General features: G+C 39.4%; 1 protein-coding gene across 9 annotated transcripts in view; it reads left to right on the plus strand.

Annotated features, from left to right (window-relative positions):
• ANO4 (anoctamin 4) overlaps positions 1-21,309 on the plus strand; it is a 215,941-nt gene that overhangs the window by 84,052 nt on the left and 110,580 nt on the right. For all 9 annotated transcript variants that reach the window (XM_065044232.1, XM_021283843.2, XM_065044218.1 and 6 more), the window contains one exon: positions 4,810-5,016. In XM_065044232.1, the coding sequence (XP_064900304.1) occupies positions 4,810-5,016 (207 nt within the window). The remainder of the gene's footprint in view (positions 1-4,809; positions 5,017-21,309) is intronic.

Genomic DNA, 21,309 nt, shown 5'->3' on the forward strand with positions numbered 1-21,309 from the left:
CACTGTTACATAAAACTTTGCATGCAGGCATGCTGTAGTATTTTCTACTTTTAGTAATTTCTCCCTCTTTTTTCTTCTTTATGTTTGATTTTATTGCTTCCTGACCTGGAAGTACTTCCATACGCTTCTTTTAAAGTTCTCATAAACAGGTTTTATCTGTAGCATTTTACATTCTTTAGTGTTAGAACATACTATCACTTTATAAATGACAAATTATGCTCAATGTAAAAGAAATGCTGCTTTGGAAAACTTTATAGTAAAAAGACATATCTGGGAACAATAAAAGTTATCCAGAAGCAGGATATAAGCTGCTCTTCCCTGCTGGTGAACTACACAGCTGAGATGTGTTGGTAGGAAGGGAGTGAAGGTGTTTCACATGAACTTGCAAGCTCAAACAGAGGTATCAGAGGAGAACAAAAGGGCAGCAAAAAGAGCAGCTCCTCAGGGAGATGAGAAGCTTGTATGAGAAAAAGAAAAAAGATGGAAATATAGGTAAAGAAGGGAAAAACATGTGAAGATTTGAAAATACAGAGAAGGAATTTTGCTGCATCCAGGAAAGAAAAATAGTTGAGTGATGTAATACTTGAAGGCTCAAATCCCATCCAGCTTCAAAACACTAAACTTCCACTTTCCACTCTTAAATGCTTGGCTTGCAGCCAGCCAGGTGCAGGTGACCAAGCCCTGTCCAGAAGCTGGTCCTCCAAAGTGAACAGTCGCTGTGGCTATTGGCCAGTATGTCAGCTTTTCGCTTGCCTCTGCACTGCAGCTCTGGGTTGAAATGGTGCTCATGGTCTGTTATACTAAGCCAGAGGGAGAAGCAGGAGAAACTCCTGGGTTTTGTAGCATCTGTACTGCCTGTCAAAGCATGCCAGCGTGCTCATACCCAGGTACTGAGGCTGCCAAGCTCACTTAGAAATGACCCTGCTGCAAGGACAGGCGCCCTCAGAGGCTATGTAGCCAGGCACACACTGGGATTTTGGTGTCTGCAACTATATGGCCAAGCCTGAAGGCAGGAAAAAAACTCCACCAAACATAGTTAATTGAAGACCCAAGAACTTGTCTTTCTTCCTAGATGTATTATCTGAATATTGTCATGCTGCAAAAAGTAACTGTTTTCAACTTTGACATCTGGTCTTCAGAGATCTCTGTACTGTTTGCTCACATCGCTGACCCAAAAATCCCAGGATTAATCAGTAGTGTTGGTTATTTGCAGAAAGAATAGCTGGAGTTTACTCTAGAGTCTGCTTAGTGCTAATAGTTCATTAGGTTTTCATCTCCTGTAAGATACATGGGAGCTTCTGCATTCCCAGTAGCTTCTCTACTTCTGATTTCCCTTCCCTTTGTCTCTGCTTTTCTGCGTGTTATCTGGGGATGTATTTTGAACTGCCAATATCTCTTTCAAAAGGACTTTCACCCACATGAAAACAAGGTAATACTGCAGCTTACTGCAATATTAGTCTTATGTTTTTGCGGACATTTACTTAGAGTTTAACAGAAGAAAAGTGCATGGAAAAGCAAGATCTGGTCTCTCTCTGGAAAAATCTGAAATGGTAATTAAATAAGGAAATATGCGTTTTTGTTCTTTGCCTGGTCCCCAGGAAAATAATAGAAATTCGCTATCCCAGTCAAGACAATGTCTTATGTGAAGAAAATAATTGCAGCGGCAAGGAGAGTGTGGTGAAGAACTCCCAAATATATTGAATATGTTGGTGACACACCTTTGGTGTATGCCATGGTAGTTTTTGAGCACTTCTAGATTATAAATGTGTCCAAGGAAAAATCTGTAAAATTTCTGATAATGCTCGCATATTCTTCTTCTTGTAGTTTGGTGTTACCTTTTTCAAGCACCACTCTTTAGTGGAAGAAACAAAAGGTTACATATAACCAGAGTCAAACTGTTGATTGAACATAATTTTGAATATGATCAATCTGCACATTTTGCAGTCCTTAGAAATAATGATCTGGCTGCAGTATCCTTTATTTCGATGCCTGAAAATAATTGCTGCACAAATAATTTAGGAAGCTGCGTCACAGCTGCACAACAGTTTATAGACTGTTTTCAGAATGCAAAGAAGTAATTTACTTGAACTCCAGAGAAATGTAGTAGTCAGTTTATGTTTGGAACCAGTTCCTAAAATAGATCACTCATTTCATGACCAAATGAAAGCACAGTCTTACTAATACCCAGCTAGTAATATGTGCCCATGCCAGGTTCATATTTGGCATTGGTGGGATAAGTTACTGACTCCACTGTAAGCTTCAGAGAGATGGTTGTTTTAAATGATGCATCAACCAGTGCTGATGCTAAAAGGAAACACTTGTGTTTGATTTTTTTATATCTTAGGGATAATTGCACAATATTTTGAGCAGCATGATGTTCTAGTGACTGTACAAGAAGTAAAGAGTTCATTCTACAGCTGGGGCTTAGCTCCAGCTCTGGGGTCCTCATTACAGGAAAGACATGGACCTATTGTTGATGGTCCAGAGGGGGCCACAAAAACTATAAGAGGAATGCAACACCTCTCCTATGAGGACAGGCTGAGAGAGTTGGGGTTGTTCAGCCTGGAGAGGAGAAGGCTCCAGGGAGACCTTATTGCAGCCCTTCAGTGGTTAAAAGGGGCCTGTAAGAAAGATGAGGACAGACTTTTTAGTAGTGTGTGTTACAATAGGACAAGAGGTAACGTTTTTAAACTAAAAGAGGGGAGCTTCAGGCTAGATGAGGAAGATTTTTTTTGCAATGAGGGTGGTGAAATACAGGAACATGTTGCCCAGAGAGGTGGTAGATGCCCCGTCCCTGGAGACATTCCAGGCCAGGCTGGATGGGGCTCTGAGCAATCTGATCTAGTTGAAGATGTCCCTGCTCGTTGAAGGGGGTTGGGCTAGATGACAATTGAAGCTCCCTTCCAACCCAAACTATTCTAGGATTCTATGCTTCTATGATCTCTCTGATTGAAGCCCCTTGTGGCAAATTACACGGCTAACACAGCCAATGAAATGTGCTGTCCAGGCACATTCATTGTCATTCTGCTCACATGGATTGATACACCACCTTTCCCAAGATGAATCAACTGAACAGGGTGACTGGGATTTGCTGTCTGTGTTAAAAAAGATGTGATTTCAGCAGCCTTTAGAAACAGCCAGCAGTTACATTATCCCTGTGACCGGGAGGTACGTGAGCAGTTGCTGCAGGAGACTCTGTGTCTGTTCACCCTTCCTGCAGGAGATCAGCAGTGGTGAAGTGCAGCAAAGTCAGGTAGCAAGTGTGCAGCTTCCATTCTGAATGTGCAGAGCCATCTCACAGGAGAGCAATTTGAACAGCCTTTCCTCACACATGCAGCCCCGCTGTTTTCACCATTTGCCTACAGAAGTGGCTGCTCTCTTAGTGGTGTGTTACGGATTGAAGTGTATTAAGACTTCAGAGAGTCAAAGCCTCTTAGATGACCTGGAGGTTCACATACATTGACTTTCAGTGGAACTGGAAGAATAGATTCATTAAGACATTCTTGGACATTTCAGTGCAGGACTCCTTTCACAAACTGAGGAGTCTAATCAGTGATGTCTAATGACTTTGAGTGACTGCAACTTACAACATATTTACACTATTCATTTTTCCAGTTTTTAGGGTCTTCTTTTCCATCTGCTTCTCAGTTTGACCGTTTATATTTGATTAAGATTTTTCCTTGGTTGTTTTTGTGTTTACTTTATTTATTTACTTATATATTTATTTATTTATTTTCTTTATTTATTTTGGTTGTTGTTTGTTTGTTTGTTTGTTTTAGTTGATTGATTGGTTGTACTGGTTTGGTTTTTTTTAGACAAAGAGTGGCTGCCGACAAAACCAGTAAGAGTCACAACTAAATTAAGCGTAAAACAGTAGTGTAGAATTCTCTTTCAGCTTTGTTGCTCAAAAGAGATTGTCTGAAGGTTTTCATCAGAATATGCTGCTAATAATTCAAATAAAGCTGGAACAATTACAGCAGTGTGAACATAATGAAGCGAGAAACAGTATTTTTTTACTGTAAGATAGTATTTCTTTCTGGGACTGTACAATACACACATAGGAAATTTCAAATTTGTTTTTCTGTTTGGAGAAGTAAAGCCTGTTTTTCGTCACAGTTTCTATTTAAAAGTTGGCTATGTGAAAAATTTTAGGATGTTTGGTGTGAAAGGCAATTTCCAGTGTTGCAGGCGACGTTTCATAGAACTGGTGAAAACGGAATTCTTTTTCAAGCTTAAGGTCATGTCATGGTTGCTTGTGACCTTACTTTTTTCTGGAAAACAGACCTTTATTTTTTCCTTAAAGCCTAATAGCTACCTGAAGTGTAGCACCTATTCTGTATGATAAGACTTTCTAACACTTGTGAATGCTCGGAAGAAAATAATCCATTATTGCCAAATTCTAGTCCATCAATCAGAAAACCATCATTTAATAAACACTCTGGTAGTTACCACATTAATCTCATCCTGTGTGAACTCTGTGGAATCTTTTTAAGGAACAGAAGAGAATTCCTCCTGCAGGCCAGTAAAGCAGTAAACCATGACTGTATTAATTTAAATATTAATATATGGCTCACTCTGTCTGCAACATAGCTGCAAAAATGTTCACATTTTTAATTTTCATAGAAAATTTATGTTTTTATAGGGTTTTATTAGTTTGTTTTGGTTTTGTGGGGTTTTATGTTTTGTTTTTTGTTTTTTCTTTCAAGAAGAAGGCTGTTATGGATCCATTTTAAACCAGGAAATTTTTGTATTTTAGTTATTCCATGCTGGTCTCTTGTATCTAACAGTACTAATTCTTATTCCTGTCAGGTATAAGTTTATCTATTCATGGGGCTGAAAAACGTGTTCAAATCTGCCAGAGGAGAACTGCAGCAAGTTACCCAGTGTCACAGCGTCGGCCTGTGGTTGGGCATCCTTCACTCCCACAAGTCAAAAGGTCAATAAAAATGGAAGCCTCGTCATCTGGATCTAGTTTTTCAGCAGTCACTGGAGGGAAAACAAAAACCCATCAGCCAGGTAACAGATTTGTCTTGATACCTTTTTCAGTTCCATTTCTTGTGTGATGTGCCATGATGTTGTGAAACTGGTATTTAAAGCATCAGATCATGCTTGCATGGAGGACAGTCTATTGTCAGAGCTATCGATTGATGTTTTGTCTACATTGGTATGTTTTTGTCAGTTATAGATTATAGGTAGTAACCATGTTTGGGACAGCCAAAAGTGGGAAATAAAAATGTAAGTTTAATCATTAAAAAACCATACAATGTGTCATGTAGTCATATCAAAAATGTTAATGAGCACTTTGGGCTATTGTTTATTAATATTGCCTCTCTTATATACATTTAATTTTGATAAGCCCTGAGCTAATGGCAATGCTCTAGAGGCTACAGGCATCCCCTATGGAACTCAGTAATTGACACTAATGTTCATTTTGAACAAAGGCACAATCCAGGGCATAGATCAAAGTCTTGCTGCTAGAATGCAAACAGAAACTCTTGACCTAAAGGAGATTTTAGAACATACGTTAACTGGTTAACAAAATGAAATTTTTTTTAAAGAAAGTCAGAATCTCCTGGGAACCATCAAATTCTAATTGACATCATGAGTTCATTCCTTGTTATGTTAATTGCGAGAGCTATTTTAGAAGTATCTTTTCTTATAGCAGGAGAGTGCATTTGTGCTGGTCATGTTCAGTCATTCTTCCTGGTGAAAATTAAACTCCAAATGTCTTTTCTGAGTAGAGCAAATAAAGGCTGCCCACGAAGTCAGTTTTGTAGCTTCTATATTGAAGGGTCTCAATAATCTTCCAGCATTGCTGCCCAGGAAAGGGCATGATGCACCCTATCTGCAGCTGCTTGGGGGCTGCGGGGCAGAGTCTATTTGTGTGAGACAGACAGTTCTGCCTGCAAACCCTTAGTGTGATTCCATTACCTTGCAGATCTACTAAATGACTTATTTTTTTCAAAGTGGAAAATTTAAATTATTTATTGTAGGTTGCTATGCAAGTCTATTTCCATGAGTTTCATGCACCCATAGTATTTAGTCACCATAATCTTTGTCAACATAAATTAATTACGAATTTACAGTGACTCATAACCATATGCTTTGTTTATTTCAGTTTGTCTGTTCACTTGTTTGTCCTTCTATTTTTTCAGCTTCTATGTTTTTTCTTTGAAGTACAGAAGTTACTACTACACCAATGTTATGTTGCTAAAGACATATAATCATGACTGCAGCATGTTATAAAATAGACAAAAAAAACCCAACATCACTGTTTGTGAAAAAAAGTATCTTGAACATGCACAATTTGAGTAGCTATACATTCTACATCTGTGTGTTGATAGATATGGCCTGTGCTTCAATACTAAATAACGTACAAGCAACATATGCTGGCTTCTGATTGAGAAAAAGACCCCTTTTTAGGTAGACCTCAGAGTATTCCTAAAATATAGCTCATTAGTAAGCATCATTTGGATGATGATTCTCTGAGGAATTTAGCTTTCAGTACAATCATATGAGATGAGTTTTGTCCATCATAATCTGTTCTTCAGACAATAAAAGCATCTATGGCCTACAGAGATCAGGCTTGGTAACTTGTTTCAAGGAGGCTTTTGGTATTATGGACTTCAGTGAAGTTAAGAGGAGTTAATAGTACCCAGAGCCTTAAAGGCGGCAGGATTTTGTAAATACATTGTATAAAAAGAATATCTTCTCTTAACCAATTTACAGTGTCATTGTTCCATCTGGAATGAAATAATGTTTTTATGGTTTGGGTCTGATGTTTTAATTCTACATAAGAACACTACCTTTGGCTCTGTGTCCAAGTTAAATTGCAACTATTTGAGCTCTATGCAAGTAGAGTATGAAAAAGACTATGGTCAAGCAGCAGTAGTAATAAATGGTACTCCTAAAGGAAAATTTTAATTTGAACCTAAAATAATGTTATTTGTTCTTAGTCAGCCACAAATTAACAGCTGAATCTCCATAAATAATTAGCCTAATACACTAGTTGACCAGTGGTGGTACCTCATCTGAGGCTGTACATTATAAATAACTTGATATTTTTGAAAAAAAAAAATGTTCTGAGCTATATTAGTTACTCAGGTAACAGATCTTACACCATTATTTTCCAAGGTATCCACCTGCTGTTGCATGCAGTAAATTCCTCAGGTTTTTGTTCAGTCTAATTTTAAATAGCTCATATAGTTTGGTTCTTCTATTAATATTTGAGTGTTATCACAATCAAATACTTCTCACTGTTGGAGTAGTATACATAAGAACTGATAGAATCATGGAATGTCCTGAGTTGGAAGGGACCCACAAAGATCACTGAGTCCAACTCCTGTCCCTGCGTATCACAACTCCACAGTTCACACCATGTGTCTGAGGACATTGTCCAGTCTCTTCTTGAACACCGTCAGGCTTGGGGCCGTGACACCTCCCTGGGGAGGCTGTTCCAGTGCTCCATCACCCTCTGGGTGAAGAACCTTTTCCTAATGTCCAATCTAAACCTCCCCTGGCACATCTTCCTGCCATTCCCTTGGGTTCTGTCATTGGTCACCAAAGAGAAGTGTTTGGTACCTGCCCCTTCTCCTCCCTTTGTGAGGAAGCTGTAGACCACAATGAGGTCTCCTCTCAGTCTCCTCCAGGATGAAAAAAACAAGTGACTTTAGCCGCTCCTCATATGGCTTCCTCTCCAAACCCTTCACCAATTTTGTGGCCCTCATCTGGATGCTCTCTAGTAGTTTTATATCTTTTTTATCCTGTGGAGCCCAGACCTGCACACAGTGCTCCAGGTGAGGCCCCACTGGTGCAGAGCAGAGTGGGAAAATCACCTCCCTCGCCCGGCTGGCAATGCTGTGCTGGATGCACCCAGGACATGATTGCCCTCTTTGCTGCCAGGTGCACTGTTGGCTCATTTTCAACTTGCCGTTGACCAGAACCTCTAGATCCCTCTCCACGGAGCTGCTTTCCAGCATCTCATCCCCCAGTCTGTAGGTACAGCCAGGGTTGCCATGTCCCAGGTGCAAAATCCAGCACTTGCCCTTGTTGAACTTCATGTGGTTGGTGATTGCCCAGTTCTTCAATTTGTCCAGATTCCTCTGCGGGACCTCTATACATTATATTCAGTCTGAAATTTCCTTTGTCCAGTTAACAAATACTTCGAACACAAAGACAGTCTGGCATAATAGATTGCACAGAAAGGTATTCTGAGGACTTAAAATGTCATTTCTAATTCATATCAATCAGAGAAGCTAAAACACAGACAAGATCTTTGATAAAATTATTCAGGATTGTATTTTTTCCCTCTAACATGTATGTTTTCTGCATACCACTTTGTTTCCCTTGGCCACTTTTCTTCTTTCCAGAATGGCATCTTTTGTTAATTTCCTGTGAATTCTTTTTAATTGACAACTGTTTCCTTTGACTGAAGTTAATAGGTAGCTACGTGCCGAGGAGGAGGAAATATAGGTATTGTTGAGTTTTACAGCACTCCTTTTCAGCTTGCTTCCCTGCAAGTTTTATTTGTAGCTGCTAAGGAGCCTGTGGCTGATGACCTCTACTGTTACTCTGTCTGTTGGAGAGGCTACTGAGCAGTGAGTTGTCTATAGTGTGCCTTTAAAAAAAAAAAATAATAATAAAATATATATATATATTGTCTTGTGCAAGCTTGCAGATAAGTACTGCTCAACCACAAGCAAAACCACAACTTCTGAGCTCTGATTTTAAGCAGATCAGAAAGTACGGAGTAACTGAAACAAAACACAGAGGAAAATGGATAAATGAGTGGAAGAAAATGGCTATTAATGGTGAAGACTCTTGATACTTCTGCAGGCACAGATGTATGAGGAAAATTCCTGTTAGAAAGGAGCACAGCCAAGACAAGTAAAGCAATCAGATGGTACATTTAGATGCAATGATCTTATGGTAAATATGCATTCCTTCCAGAATCATGGAGGGACAGTATTTTCAGTTTTGAGAAAACTGCCAGTTATCATCTTCCAGTTATATGAACAGTTGTGGGATATTTGGGTCAATAGGGTACTGGGCTACTGAAGTACAGGGTTCAAAGCACTTGTAGCAAAACTTTGGCTGGTAGAAACTGTTACAACTCTCCTGATGATGGTTTATGTTTGATGTGTTTGTGTTGCACAGAGGAGGCTTATTTTGAAAGCAATGGTAATCAACATTTAGGTTGTCTGTAAGAGCGGCAGAGCCAAGCACTGAAAAAGCCTAGGAGAGATTAAACAGTCATCCCAGTCCATTCCCTCAGTGTCAGGGTTAGGCGGATCTGAGGACCAAAAAAAAACTTGCCTCACTTCTGACAGTGTTGCACCTTTGCTGTGGGGCAAGCAGGGCTTTAGTTTCTGGTTTTCTGCCTGCTTTGCCTGCTCTTAATACTCTTCCAAATCAGGACGATGTTATTTTATCTCTTCCTATTGGTGAGAAATTCATTTATTTTCAGACTCTGCAGAACTTGTCAAACTAATCTCTCTAGGTGTCATTAAATTTGCTGGCTGTGGAAAAATTGTCTTACTCAATAAGTCTGAGTAGCAGTACGATGCATTCTCATTGTGTGAAACTCTAGCAACTTAGATCTTCTCTTCTTGCAATGCTTGCTAGTAGTTGTTACCCATTTTGTAATAACAGGGAGTCAAAGGTTCTCCAACAAGATTTTTTTCTCTCTGCTTCCTATAAAGGCCTCTGATCAAACCTTAATGTGTTTTGAGGTTTATATGGAAGTGCATATATAATAATGTAGGTATTCATTTGTATCACTAGCACAAATTAGATCTGCAGGCAATCTACACTTCAAACAGGAGGTATTGTCTTTCAAACCATTTCTTTCCATAATTTAGTAAATATATTAGGTAGAGAGTCTTCGCTCCACGAAACACATAAAAGTGTTCTAGAAATTTCTGCTTTCAATAGTTCACTGTTCAAAAAGATCCTCTTCAAAGCCAAAGAACAGTACATTTTGAAATGGAGATTCCTTGCTACCTGAAATAATATAGGCATATCCATGATATTCATGTTCAGTGGCAAGAAAACACCTCCTGAAAGGACTGGTTTCTGGCATTATGGTGGAAGTCTAGTAGGGTCAATGGAATCCAGCGAGAATATGTTTTGGCAGTCTCTTGCCTTTATGACAAATAGTACCTGATAGGTATCTCCTAAAAGTTAAAGGAAGATGTGTTTGCCTTAGGCATGCTTTTCCTGACTTTTGGATCTTCTTTTCTTACTGCTCATCAAACTGTAGCATTTTTATTGATGTCTACAGTTATTGGGCATGAAAACAAGAAAGAAGAGCTAGTGGTGTTGGCCAACAGAGCAACTGACTTAGGGAGCAAGGAAAAATGCATGGTTCTTGAAACTGTGGCAATCTAAATTAAAGCAAAAAAGGAAAATTATTTTTAATGAGCTTAGTCACAACTTAATGAACTTCAAATCAGAAAGGAAGCTAGAATGGAGTCCTTAAAAAATTGATAATTTACTGTGCAAAAGATATCCTTTTCTCATCACAAAATGCATACATGCTTGTCAGAATTCACATTTTGTTGTGAATGATCTTTAGAATATCTATATTAATTAAATGTGATCTGTTGATTAAATCACATTCTCTTTGCTGCCTGGCAGGACATGTGGCGTATGTCTCTCTCAAACTAAAAGAGTAAACTCCTGCGAATAATTCCACCAGAAAGCTGTGTCATGTAAATATTTCTTGGCAGCAAACTCATGCATGGTGAGGGAGTGGCTAATGTAAACTCACCTGAAAATTTGCATTTATGCTGACAGTAGTGCTGTTATCTTACTTGCCTAACATTACTAAGGAGCAGTCTTTTTCAATATGCCTTCTGCTGGATCTATATAGACCTTCTTCCCATGTGGAATGAAACATGGAAAAAGCAAGCATATTTCCAAATAGTTTAATATTCCCTTCATTAAACTAGTTTTCATATTGAAAAAAAAAATGTTTGCAAGAAATATCCCTATGCAGAAGGGACATTAATGTCAAAGAAACCAGGCTGTATCCTTAACTTTTCTCTTTATCTACAGCCTGCGTTCAATACAATGCAAGTTCAATGAATGAAACTAAATTTCTTCCCATGTCTATACCTCAAATGTGAGCTGGAAATACCTCCCTGCTGAACACGGAGACAGTTGATTCTCCTGGCTATTGGTGCTCTGCACCCTCTGCAAAGCTTCTAAATAGAATAATAGTTTGCTTCAAGTACAATGAGGACCTTTTGCCACTGGGCTGAGTGACAGGTCCATCACATGGTGATTATGCAGTACTTTGAACTTTAGAGCTGAACTAGTTAGCAGATGATGCAGAGTCTGAAATCATCTATTGTTTTGCTTAGCCATTCAGCCCATGTCATTCATCACTTTACTTTTCTATGGCAAAAGCCACTTCTTTGAAAATCCCTGTTCCTAAACTAAAGTCTCCTAAAATGTTAATTCTAGCAGATTGGAGAACAGTTTTGCAAACAGCATGTTGAAAACAATTAGCTAGAGGATAAAGCACTATTTTTCAATGTTATTTTGTTTAATTTAAAAATATTTTATTTAGGCACAAATTGCATCGCTCCATATCAATTTGTACTGCATGTGACATGCACGACTACTGATCCTACCTGGGATCTGTGCATGCCCTCAATAATGGGCTTCAAAATAATATTAATAATTTTAAGTTGTGGCTTTGAAGGTGTTCTATTTCTCTGAAGAGTATGTATTTTTAAACTCATCTCTTTTCAAAGATTTATCTTTTTCCCTTCACTCTTTGATCAGTCTCCTGTTTGCTGTTGTAAAATGATCTGACATACACTCTTGCAATTGATTATATGTGATTACTTTAAAAACAGTACATCTCACCCTCAGATTTCAACTCCCATAGCTGTTGTTACTTTACAACAGGTAGTTGCCCCGTGAAGGCTTTAAAATGCTGCTCTCTGTGGATGTTCTTGATCCTTCTACCCCCAGAGAGTTTCCCCTCAAAGGGAAACTTGTCCAAAATAGGAACAGGCAGCCAGATGTGGCTTGGCACCAAACAGGAAATATTGCTGATCCTAAGGCAAGGTTGAAGTGTCCTGTGGCCAGTGTACTATAGTCGTCTTAAAACAATTAAGAAAATTCTTGACCACCCAAGCTTTTGCTGAATAGACAATATATATACAATTTTGCAATGTTCATGTGAGAAAGTAAGGACTCATTTTATTTATAAAATAGCTTATCATTCAAGAAACAATGAAAGACACTTATTATTATGTTCCTGTAATGCTTGACTGAAAAATGTGGCTTTTTCTTAGCTCTATAGTTCTTGTGTAAGTGGGGCTTAGTATTATGTAAGACTCTATTTCTAATGCAAAATATGTTTCATATATTCCAAGGAAAGATTTTTGCAGGTAGACTGTCAAAAGATGGAACAAACTATCTTCTACTTCTACTAGAGATGCTCTTAAGATCAGAAAAGGGATTTGACTGTAACAGGGCTGTATGATATTACTAATTTCCACAAAAGGTTTGTTTCAGTCCCAAAAGATAGCAAGATTTCTCTTCTATCACCAAGCCTGCTGCTTCATTCTGAAATCTCCAACTTAAGCCATACCTTTCTTTAGAATTAAAACCCAACAACAATAAAACCCAGGGTTTACTCCTTGGTTGACTAGATATGATACAAGTGAGTGCACCCAGGGATCAGAACCCACCAGAAATTCCAACTAGTGCAATGTATTGTGGGGAGAAAGACGCACAAAATCCCAAAAGAGTTGCATAAAACTCAACATCACAGCTTACCGCAGGCAGAAAGGCAGCAGCAAAGCAAAGGTGGCATCATTTTTTATCTGTTCGTTGTTCCAGAAGAGATCTCGCTTTGGGTCATGTCTCAGGAAAGCAGAGGAGGTCTCTACATGCTGGGTAACTCACAGAGGGACAATATTTGCTGGTCACAGCCTTGGAGTACGTAGTTCTGTACCATGTTACACTTCAGAGGCCAAATGGAGCATAAAACGTATGCATCTGTGAGGTCTTCATTACTAACAAGATTCAGGGTACTTCAAATAGAAGAAGGGAGATAGCACTGTAGTTTAATACTTTATTTAGGCCTTGCTTTAGGAACACACCTAGCACAGGAAACCAATTTAGCACCTGACAGCATAAAGAAGTAACCTGCACTTTGATGAAACCAAAGGGTTTTTAATGGTCATCAAAACTAGTTTCAAGGACCTTTGTGATGCTTGAATGCATGAAAATGATGACCCTTGCCATTCAGATGCTCTCCTACTGCTTGCAAAGGAAACTGCTTAATGCCAATTACTGAAAATAATCTCTTTTGGATAGGCATCCTGTGTGAACAGCCCAAAGCTGTTCCATGTATTTTAATGGAAAAGTGCTCTATTTCTCCTTAGCAGTTCTTGGTAATTTTAGTAGGTGGCAGGGCTTTACAAGTAAGGCCAACTTCACCATTTTTAGGGACAGGATTCCTGCTGCTTGCAAGGTGCTCTCAAAGACAAAGGAAAAATCGGAGATATAATATTTTTACACAATCAGTGTATAAATTAGGTCTCCACACGCCCAGACTCATAGTCTGGAAGCATATCCTCTGCCTCTGAAATACTCAGGTGAGGTCCACTGCTCTATGCTTAGTTTCTGTACAGGAGGGCATATTTCATGGGGTCAGCATGAAAGCTCTTGTCTGAGACTAAATTAAGAAAGGCTTTGCAGTGACAGGGAATTTCTGGGCTTCATGGCCCTGGCCTGGACATTAGGGTTTATGATGATGCTGTAACAGAGGAGCAGACCAGCTCACGAAGAGTGGAAACAAGTCAAGTGAAGAGGGGAAGGGAGGACTGTGGTGGCTACCTATTAGCTCAAAAGTCATGATGAGTATAAAAGGAACAGATTTGTAGAGGAAAGGGGCATTGGTAGCCATGAATCATTATATTCTAGATGAAACCTTCCACTCCAGAAATCTCTATACCTCTGCAAGCTGGAAGGGTCAAACTGGGGACAGACTGGGAGTGCTTGCTCTGTGATATTCCCTTTGCCTGAGCATCTGCTGTCAGAAATAGGATCCTGTGCTGGATAGACACATGTTCTGCTATCCTGTCCTCAGGATAACCATTTTCACATTTCTATTCCATGTTCATTCCTCAGCGGTCTCAGGACAGATGAAGTCCCTAAAATGTTTTAGCTGCTGGTACCTTCTGCAGGAACGGACTACCAGGATGTGTTTAGACTGTGAAGGCGGTGGTAGGCTGTGGTATAATATGAATCTGTATAATTGGTTTATTAAAATCCACCTGGAAGAGACATCTGGTACCTTGTAAAAGCTGTCTTGATGTCCCATGTTATAATAAGGTAAATCTTTGGTGCCCTGAAATTATCTACTAGGTCATGCCTCTTATCCCCATGCAGCCAGCTTTTCTGCTTGTGTTATCAGTAAACTGCTGACTTGAGAACTGGGCAAGCCTTTTGCAATGGACAGTTTATTCAGCAAATATTTTCTTTCTCTTCTCTTTATGAATTGTCTGCTAATAACTCCTGATATTGTTAAAAGTAAATGGTAAATAAGGGATTTATCATTCACGAGTAGTTTGATTTTTTTCAAACACAGACAAATGTTTGAACATACGTGTTAATGATCTTTGATAGCTGTGTTTTTATGTATGTACTCACAGTGTAAGACAAAAGAGGTAGAACTAAAAGACAATAATGCCTACTGTCATTTCTATATAAATAAGAGAGAGTAATAGGAAATGGGCTGAATTGTTCTGTCCATTTAGATCTCAGACTTCTTTCTAGATTCTCATTTGCAACATACAACTGTGCAGAAATGTCTCTGCTTAGCTGCACACTGTGGCTTTGTGCCATTTTCAGACTATCTCCTGTGGATTGCTATCCCGGGCATTGTGGCTGCTGAAAAGGACAGCCTTGTTGCTGGTAAGACAGCACACGCTTTGGTGCTCTGTTTCTTTGTATTATCACTGAAGTGCTTCTAGGGGGTAGTTCCAAAGACTCATTGTGCAACACTGTCCCTCTACTGATTGTGTAAGGGTCTACAAAAGTGCCACGTAGGACCAGGCAGTTGGAAATATAAGCTGTAGGAACATGTGACATGCTGTGTTTGGGGCTTCTGTGTGGATATTTGGATCCTTTCAACTCTCAGAACATTGAGGGATCCTTTGAGCATAGATGGGTAGTGAAGAAGAAAGAGATTGTGCCCTTTTGCACAGCAGTCCAATGGTTTTGATGCTTGTCCCTGTGGGAGACCTGGATTATCAGCTCTCCTCACTTGTTGTCCAGTTTGAACTTGCTGCTTATGAGAAGCCTCCCTCTCGATGACAAGAGCAAGGTCTTGGATTTTACTGCCCATGGTTCATTCTGGGCAGTGACAGAATCAGAAACGCAAGAACTGAAAGCTAGCACAACCCTGTCCCCATAGACTGGTGTTCAGGCTGTTTTGGCAGGAGGGGAGGTTTTCAAGGTATGGCTTTGCACCAAGGATTATACATCCATTTTGTCTGTGGAAAAGGCAAACACAGCATGACAGAGAGACAGAGTAGCACAGAATACAGGACTCCCCACATCTCTGTGGTTAATTGGCTCAGTTGACTTCTCTGCATCTGATGTCAGCCAGGGTTTAATGGAGGGGAGAATGGACACCATATATCTTCAAAACACCTTAGTCTGCGACAAGTTAGTGTTAGATGTTTAAAAATCCCCCCTCACTACTGCTGTTTCTGGAAGATAAGACAAGAGTTTGTACTAACATAATTACACATCATGCTTTACAATGTATTGTAGTACAAATGGAAACTATTTTTAAATTGTCTTTCAAAGATAATTCCAGTGTTGTTATTACTATACCCTTGACATGACCATGCACAGAGACAACTATGGCATAGGTTCTTCATGCTGAACAGAATTATTTGGGTTTTGAATTTCTTCTTTTTTTCCTAGCATTCATTGGACTTGCCTATGGAAAATGAAGTAGTTCTGTGTGTTTAGTCCAATAACTTTCAAAGCATTGTTAAAACTAACAAGGTATTTTTTTGCTTTTGCACTCAGCTTTTGATTCCCAGACACTAACATGCAGATACATTATTTGATCCATAATCCATGAGAAAGCCATTAAGAGAAATGGTGTTTTCTGCATAGTGGAAGATTTTATTAGCTATGTTGAACAGTGACAGAGTATGTTCTTCTTTAGAGGTAATTGGTGAACCAATTAAGACTATCAAAGGTTATGTCCAAGGCCCTACGTATTTACAGGCATACTTGGCAATCTATCAGGTCAGAGATTTTTCAAAGCTCTACAAGTATTTCCACGGAGTACCCATTTTTTTCAGTCTTGGAAGCATATTGTGTATTAATGCTTTTACGATGGAGTGCTTTGACTCAAATCGGGAGCCTTTAAAGGCCTCTCTTTGAACATGAATCATTGCCTATTAGTTATAATTCTTCCAAAACTGTCAGTGTGCTTTGTAGACAGATGTTGGCAAACCTTGTGACCTACACAGGTAAAAGTAAGTACATCAAATTAGGGAAAACTGGGGCCTTTAAGAAACTCCCAGTTTGTTGCTACAGGTACATATGTGCAGGTACTGCCACACCACACAGAAGCTACTGGAGATGCGGCAGACAGCTGGTCTTACCCTGATATGGTGCACTATCTGAAGTATACAGATATTTCAAAAAGTTCTCCAAAACAGAGAATTAAACATATGACTTTACCTGTCCTTCTCCCCATTGTCATCTTGGAAAGGAACACAAGACTGGAAACAAGCATCAAAATGAAAGAAAAAGGGACACATCATTCCCCACTCCTTGTATTAATAGAAGTCTGTTGAAGCTGTAAGGTGGAGGGAGCTTAGTGCTTCTGGTAAGGAACAAGGACAGAAGGGAAGCTTCTGGGTAAAGGTTTTGTTCCAGGAAGGAGTCAAGTGCTGGGATGGTGGGCCAAATTGTTGCAGGTTGAAAACAGAGCCTTTTTCTTCTATGCAGAGAAGGAGCAGCTCAAGACAGGACACAGGAGGTTTTTCTGCACCATGTCCTGAGAAGATATTTGTGAAAGAAGACATGCAGCCTTTACCCTGACTGAAGTGAGGTATTTGATGGTAAATTATGCAGGTGTGAGGGAACTGCCCTCTTGAATGGTTGTATCTGCAGCCACATTGCTGGAGTGCGGTGGCTCAGCTGGAATTGAGGCCTCAGTGAGTTAGTGGAGTTCATGTGGGGAGCAAGGACTGGAGGAGAAAAGGTGGACGTGACTTACCAGTGTTACTTCCCTGTGCAGAAGTGGCTTGCACATAATCAGTGTTAACCTGACCTCCCAAAAGACCTTCTGACATTTCCAAACATTCTTGTTCTCAAATCCTTGTGGGGAGGGGAAAAATAGATCTCAAAAAGTGCTGATATTGCATTTTTTTCATATCTGTTCAATAGGAAAACAAACACTGAAAGATAGTTATCCTTCATGATGCAAAGCTCATTTCTTTGTGGACTCAGCCTAGACTTTCAGGAACTGTCTTAGTTGTACATAGGGAGGACAAACCCTTCCACCTGGGACAAAAGACTTGTGAGGAAACTGAAATGTGCTCTCCTTTTTACCTCTTTTTTTTCTTTTTTCTTCCTTGTTTTCCATTGAGGAAGGCAATAGTGTTTTATATTGAATATGAAACTGACCAGGATGAAATCAAATGATGCTGCTGAATTTAAATTTTGGACTTTCAGAATTACAGACTCCTAAATAATAATTGATTACATCTTCAAATTGTGATTGCTGTATTTAAAACAGACTTAATTCTATCTTCAATTATATTTCTTTATTCTTCTGTTTCTTCTCTTTATTTGTTATGTGATGTTTCTTCTAATCCACAGTACTTTTCCAGTGTCAGACTCTATTGTACAGGATAGTTTTAAGAGCAGCAAGAAGAAATTGAATAATTTTAATATGTGAAAATATATCTAATATAATCACTACAGTATGACTGATACACGGAGTGACACTGGCATCCAGTTTATGCTGCAAGAGAGAAAAATGCTTAGGCAGAAAGAATATTGCAATACTTTGCTGGTTGGTGAGGAACAAAACAGAGTGTAATACAGGATTTGTGGAAAACAATTTTAGTTTCTGACCAATGTAGCAAAAACAGCTCTCAAAGGCTTGCTATGAGACATGCCAGCCTTCCACCTAATGATACATAATCAGCTATCTCTGAGCCACTGCTTTCATGCCAGCTTTATCTTGCTAGGAAGACATGTATATAAATATACATTTGCATACATTCTGTGACTCAGACAACAGCTTATTTTTTTCTGATGCAATAATTGAACCAATATATTTTCCATGCATTAAAGTGCATTGTCCAGTACAGTAATTGGATGGATACAGTAACTGGAAGACCCACTGTGGTGTACATTTTTTTTATTCCTGACACAGAAAATATAACACCAGAATTAAGATCAGTAAAGCTATTGGTTTCACATGTGTATAGTTCTGACTAATATGTGTAGATAATGCTTTAAACAATTTCCATTTGAAACTGTGCTTTTCTGTAGATGACCTGCCTCGCACTCACAGTGAGAAGCCAGTAGAAAACATACCTGTGCAAGGGTGATCCTTAGCTGCATGTTGACCTGGGGTTACCTTTAGTGAAAAGGGCACCATGCTCAGCAGCTTTCTTTCAAAGAAAGAAAAAATCTCTGACTGATCTGTTAATAAAATCACATTAAATTTTCTAATATTTATTTCACTTTAATTTGTGTTTGTTTATTTCTCATGTTTCTATGGATAAAGCGTCTTTCCCTCCCAACCTCCCAGGCAACACTGCTTACTCAGCGGGACCTGTCACTAATAAAGCATAAATCAGCAGCCACTGAAGTAAGAAGGAAATGCTAAAGCCGAGCTAGTGTTCCCTCAATAGCAACTGTGACACAAGACGCTATCTTGCTTGTTTGTTGTTTTTTTTTTTTTTATTTGAGATCTGTGGTGAGATGCAGAAAATAAATCTCTTTTGGGTGTGGGAGAGAACACTGTGGCCTTTTCCAAAGAGCTGCTGGGCTAAAACCTCTGACCACAAACAAATCAGCAATCATTAAGTTGGCCAGTCCATGACCCATCACATAAGGGTTTTTTTCTCTCAGCTAAATAATGCAACACTCCTCCTGCAAAGTGAGTGCTGAGGGGGAGGGAGGAGGTAGAAGTAAACATGCTCTGATTCAAGTCTGTTTATTGACAGCATGAAGATTATAGGACAAGAAAATCTTCCTGTAATGACTTATTTAGAAGCTATTCTGCCAGCAGATGCGTTTCTTTTACTCCTCATGTTGGTGAAGACAAGTTTGTGATTAGTCGTGTATTAAATCACAAATGACTGATTGAAGATTATGCCTACAATTTTGAGTGAAATCAGACTGGATGATGTTGTTGGCCCAGTACTCATACAGAGAGGCCACATATTAAGGTTACTGTGAATCACAGAGGCATGTGAGACTGTGGTTTGTGTGGATTGCTGGAAGCTCCCCATACTACAAATGGGTCAAATACCAGAGAGAATATTTGAACGTAACAAAACGTGTCTTGGCTTCCTAGAACAGCAACCAGGCTTAGGCTGGATGTGTTCTGACAACTTTCTGGGTGGTATTTTACATTAATTAGAAAGTAATTTTGAAATTGAATATGTACATTCTGGAACAGCTTCATTTTATGAATAGGCCTGTGGTTAGATATTCCATCTGCTGTCAGCACTTCAGAACCACCATTACTGGCTGGCTGTGACCTCCTCTCTCCCTGACCCAATTAGTATAGGTCTGTTGGAAGTGCTGCAGGGATCCTGCTACCTTTGAGTGTCCTGAGGAGCAGATATTTGGGTGTAACATGTATGGAAGGCTTTAGGGAGGAGGGGGTATTTTATACTTGTCAGTATTGTCATTATTTTGCTCTAGCTAGGGTTGAAATGGAGAAGAGAGGCTAGTGGATTTGAGGATGCAAATACGTAATTCAATATGTTAATAGTGGTATCTGAGTATTTACTAAGAAACTGAACACCACTTGCAAAGTTCCTTAACTGAATTGCTGTCCATTACTTAGTTCCTTACCTCTGTCCCATTGTTTATGTGTCTTTTCTAGCACCTGCAGTATTTTGCCTTTGTCTCCAGAATTCTCTTCTGGGGCAAATCCTAGTCTCCCACTCCTGAGGCCATCTGCAGATTTCCCTAGGCTGCTATTATATGAATAGTCAGCTGTCTCACTTAAGAAATTCTCTTTGTTCTACATCATTAAATGCTGACTCCTGCTGCTGCTCTGACAGATCACTTTACAGGAATCTATAAGGGGAGCTGTCTCTGATGTTAACAATGTGTCTTTGCTGTGGAACAAAAGAATATGTCGGGGCAAACACGAGGCGGTTTGAATTTATAGTATTTTAACACTAGGAAATAAAAAAGCCTGAAGCTAGTGTATGTATAGTCATTTTGAGATCTACATTGCTGAAAAATGAAGAAAGGTCTTTCAAGAAGGGTTGAGTAATTTTGTGCCTATGAATATAATTTGCATCTCTCATCAAGGTGGTGGTGAGACATTTGGTGAGAGGAGCAGGAAGGTACAATGGGCTAGGAGGGAATTTAAAACCAGATGTGCTTGTTATAGGCAGACTGCAGAAGAAAGGAAAATGTTTCCATCAAAAGCATGAGTGATGGCCTCTAATGAAGGCATACTCATAGACTAAATGACCTGCAGTTTTCTTCTTCCACCATGGCCTTTTGCTCTGAAGTTCTTTCTCAGATATCTCCCTGACCATTGTAGCTCTCTGCTAACTCTGTGTATAAGTTACCTAAGAGCATCACTTCCAACAGATTCCTTTCTGAAAGGTCAGGTTTTGCTACCACTCTTTAAAAAGCGGCCACATTCCCAGTAGCTCCTTCCTTGTCTCTGGCTGTACCAGAGAACCCTGTTGCCAGCAGTTTAAGGCCTTTCGCCCAGGACCTTTTCCTGTCTACTCTTGATGTGCAGCTACCTCACTTTACATGGAAAGAGTGTGTTTTCAAAACATCCTTCTTTCTTTGCTAGTGTTGAAACAACACTGAAATGGGCAGATCTTGTGCCTATTAACATATGCAAATAGGTTTGAAACCGTGAGCCTCTAGCTTATGTGTTTGTTCTGCAGTACTTTAAACCAGCAACAATTACATTACCAGTGTGACCCCCTTCGAAATGGACTGCAGTCCTGGAGTGCTTCCTAGAACATGACATGCCATCAGTGTGAGAACATGTTGGTGTCCTGTGGCTGAAACATGCTGTCCATG

The sequence above is a fragment of the Columba livia genome, chromosome 1 (assembly GCF_036013475.1).
Source record: "Columba livia isolate bColLiv1 breed racing homer chromosome 1, bColLiv1.pat.W.v2, whole genome shotgun sequence".
Lineage (NCBI taxonomy): Eukaryota > Metazoa > Chordata > Aves > Columbiformes > Columbidae > Columba > Columba livia.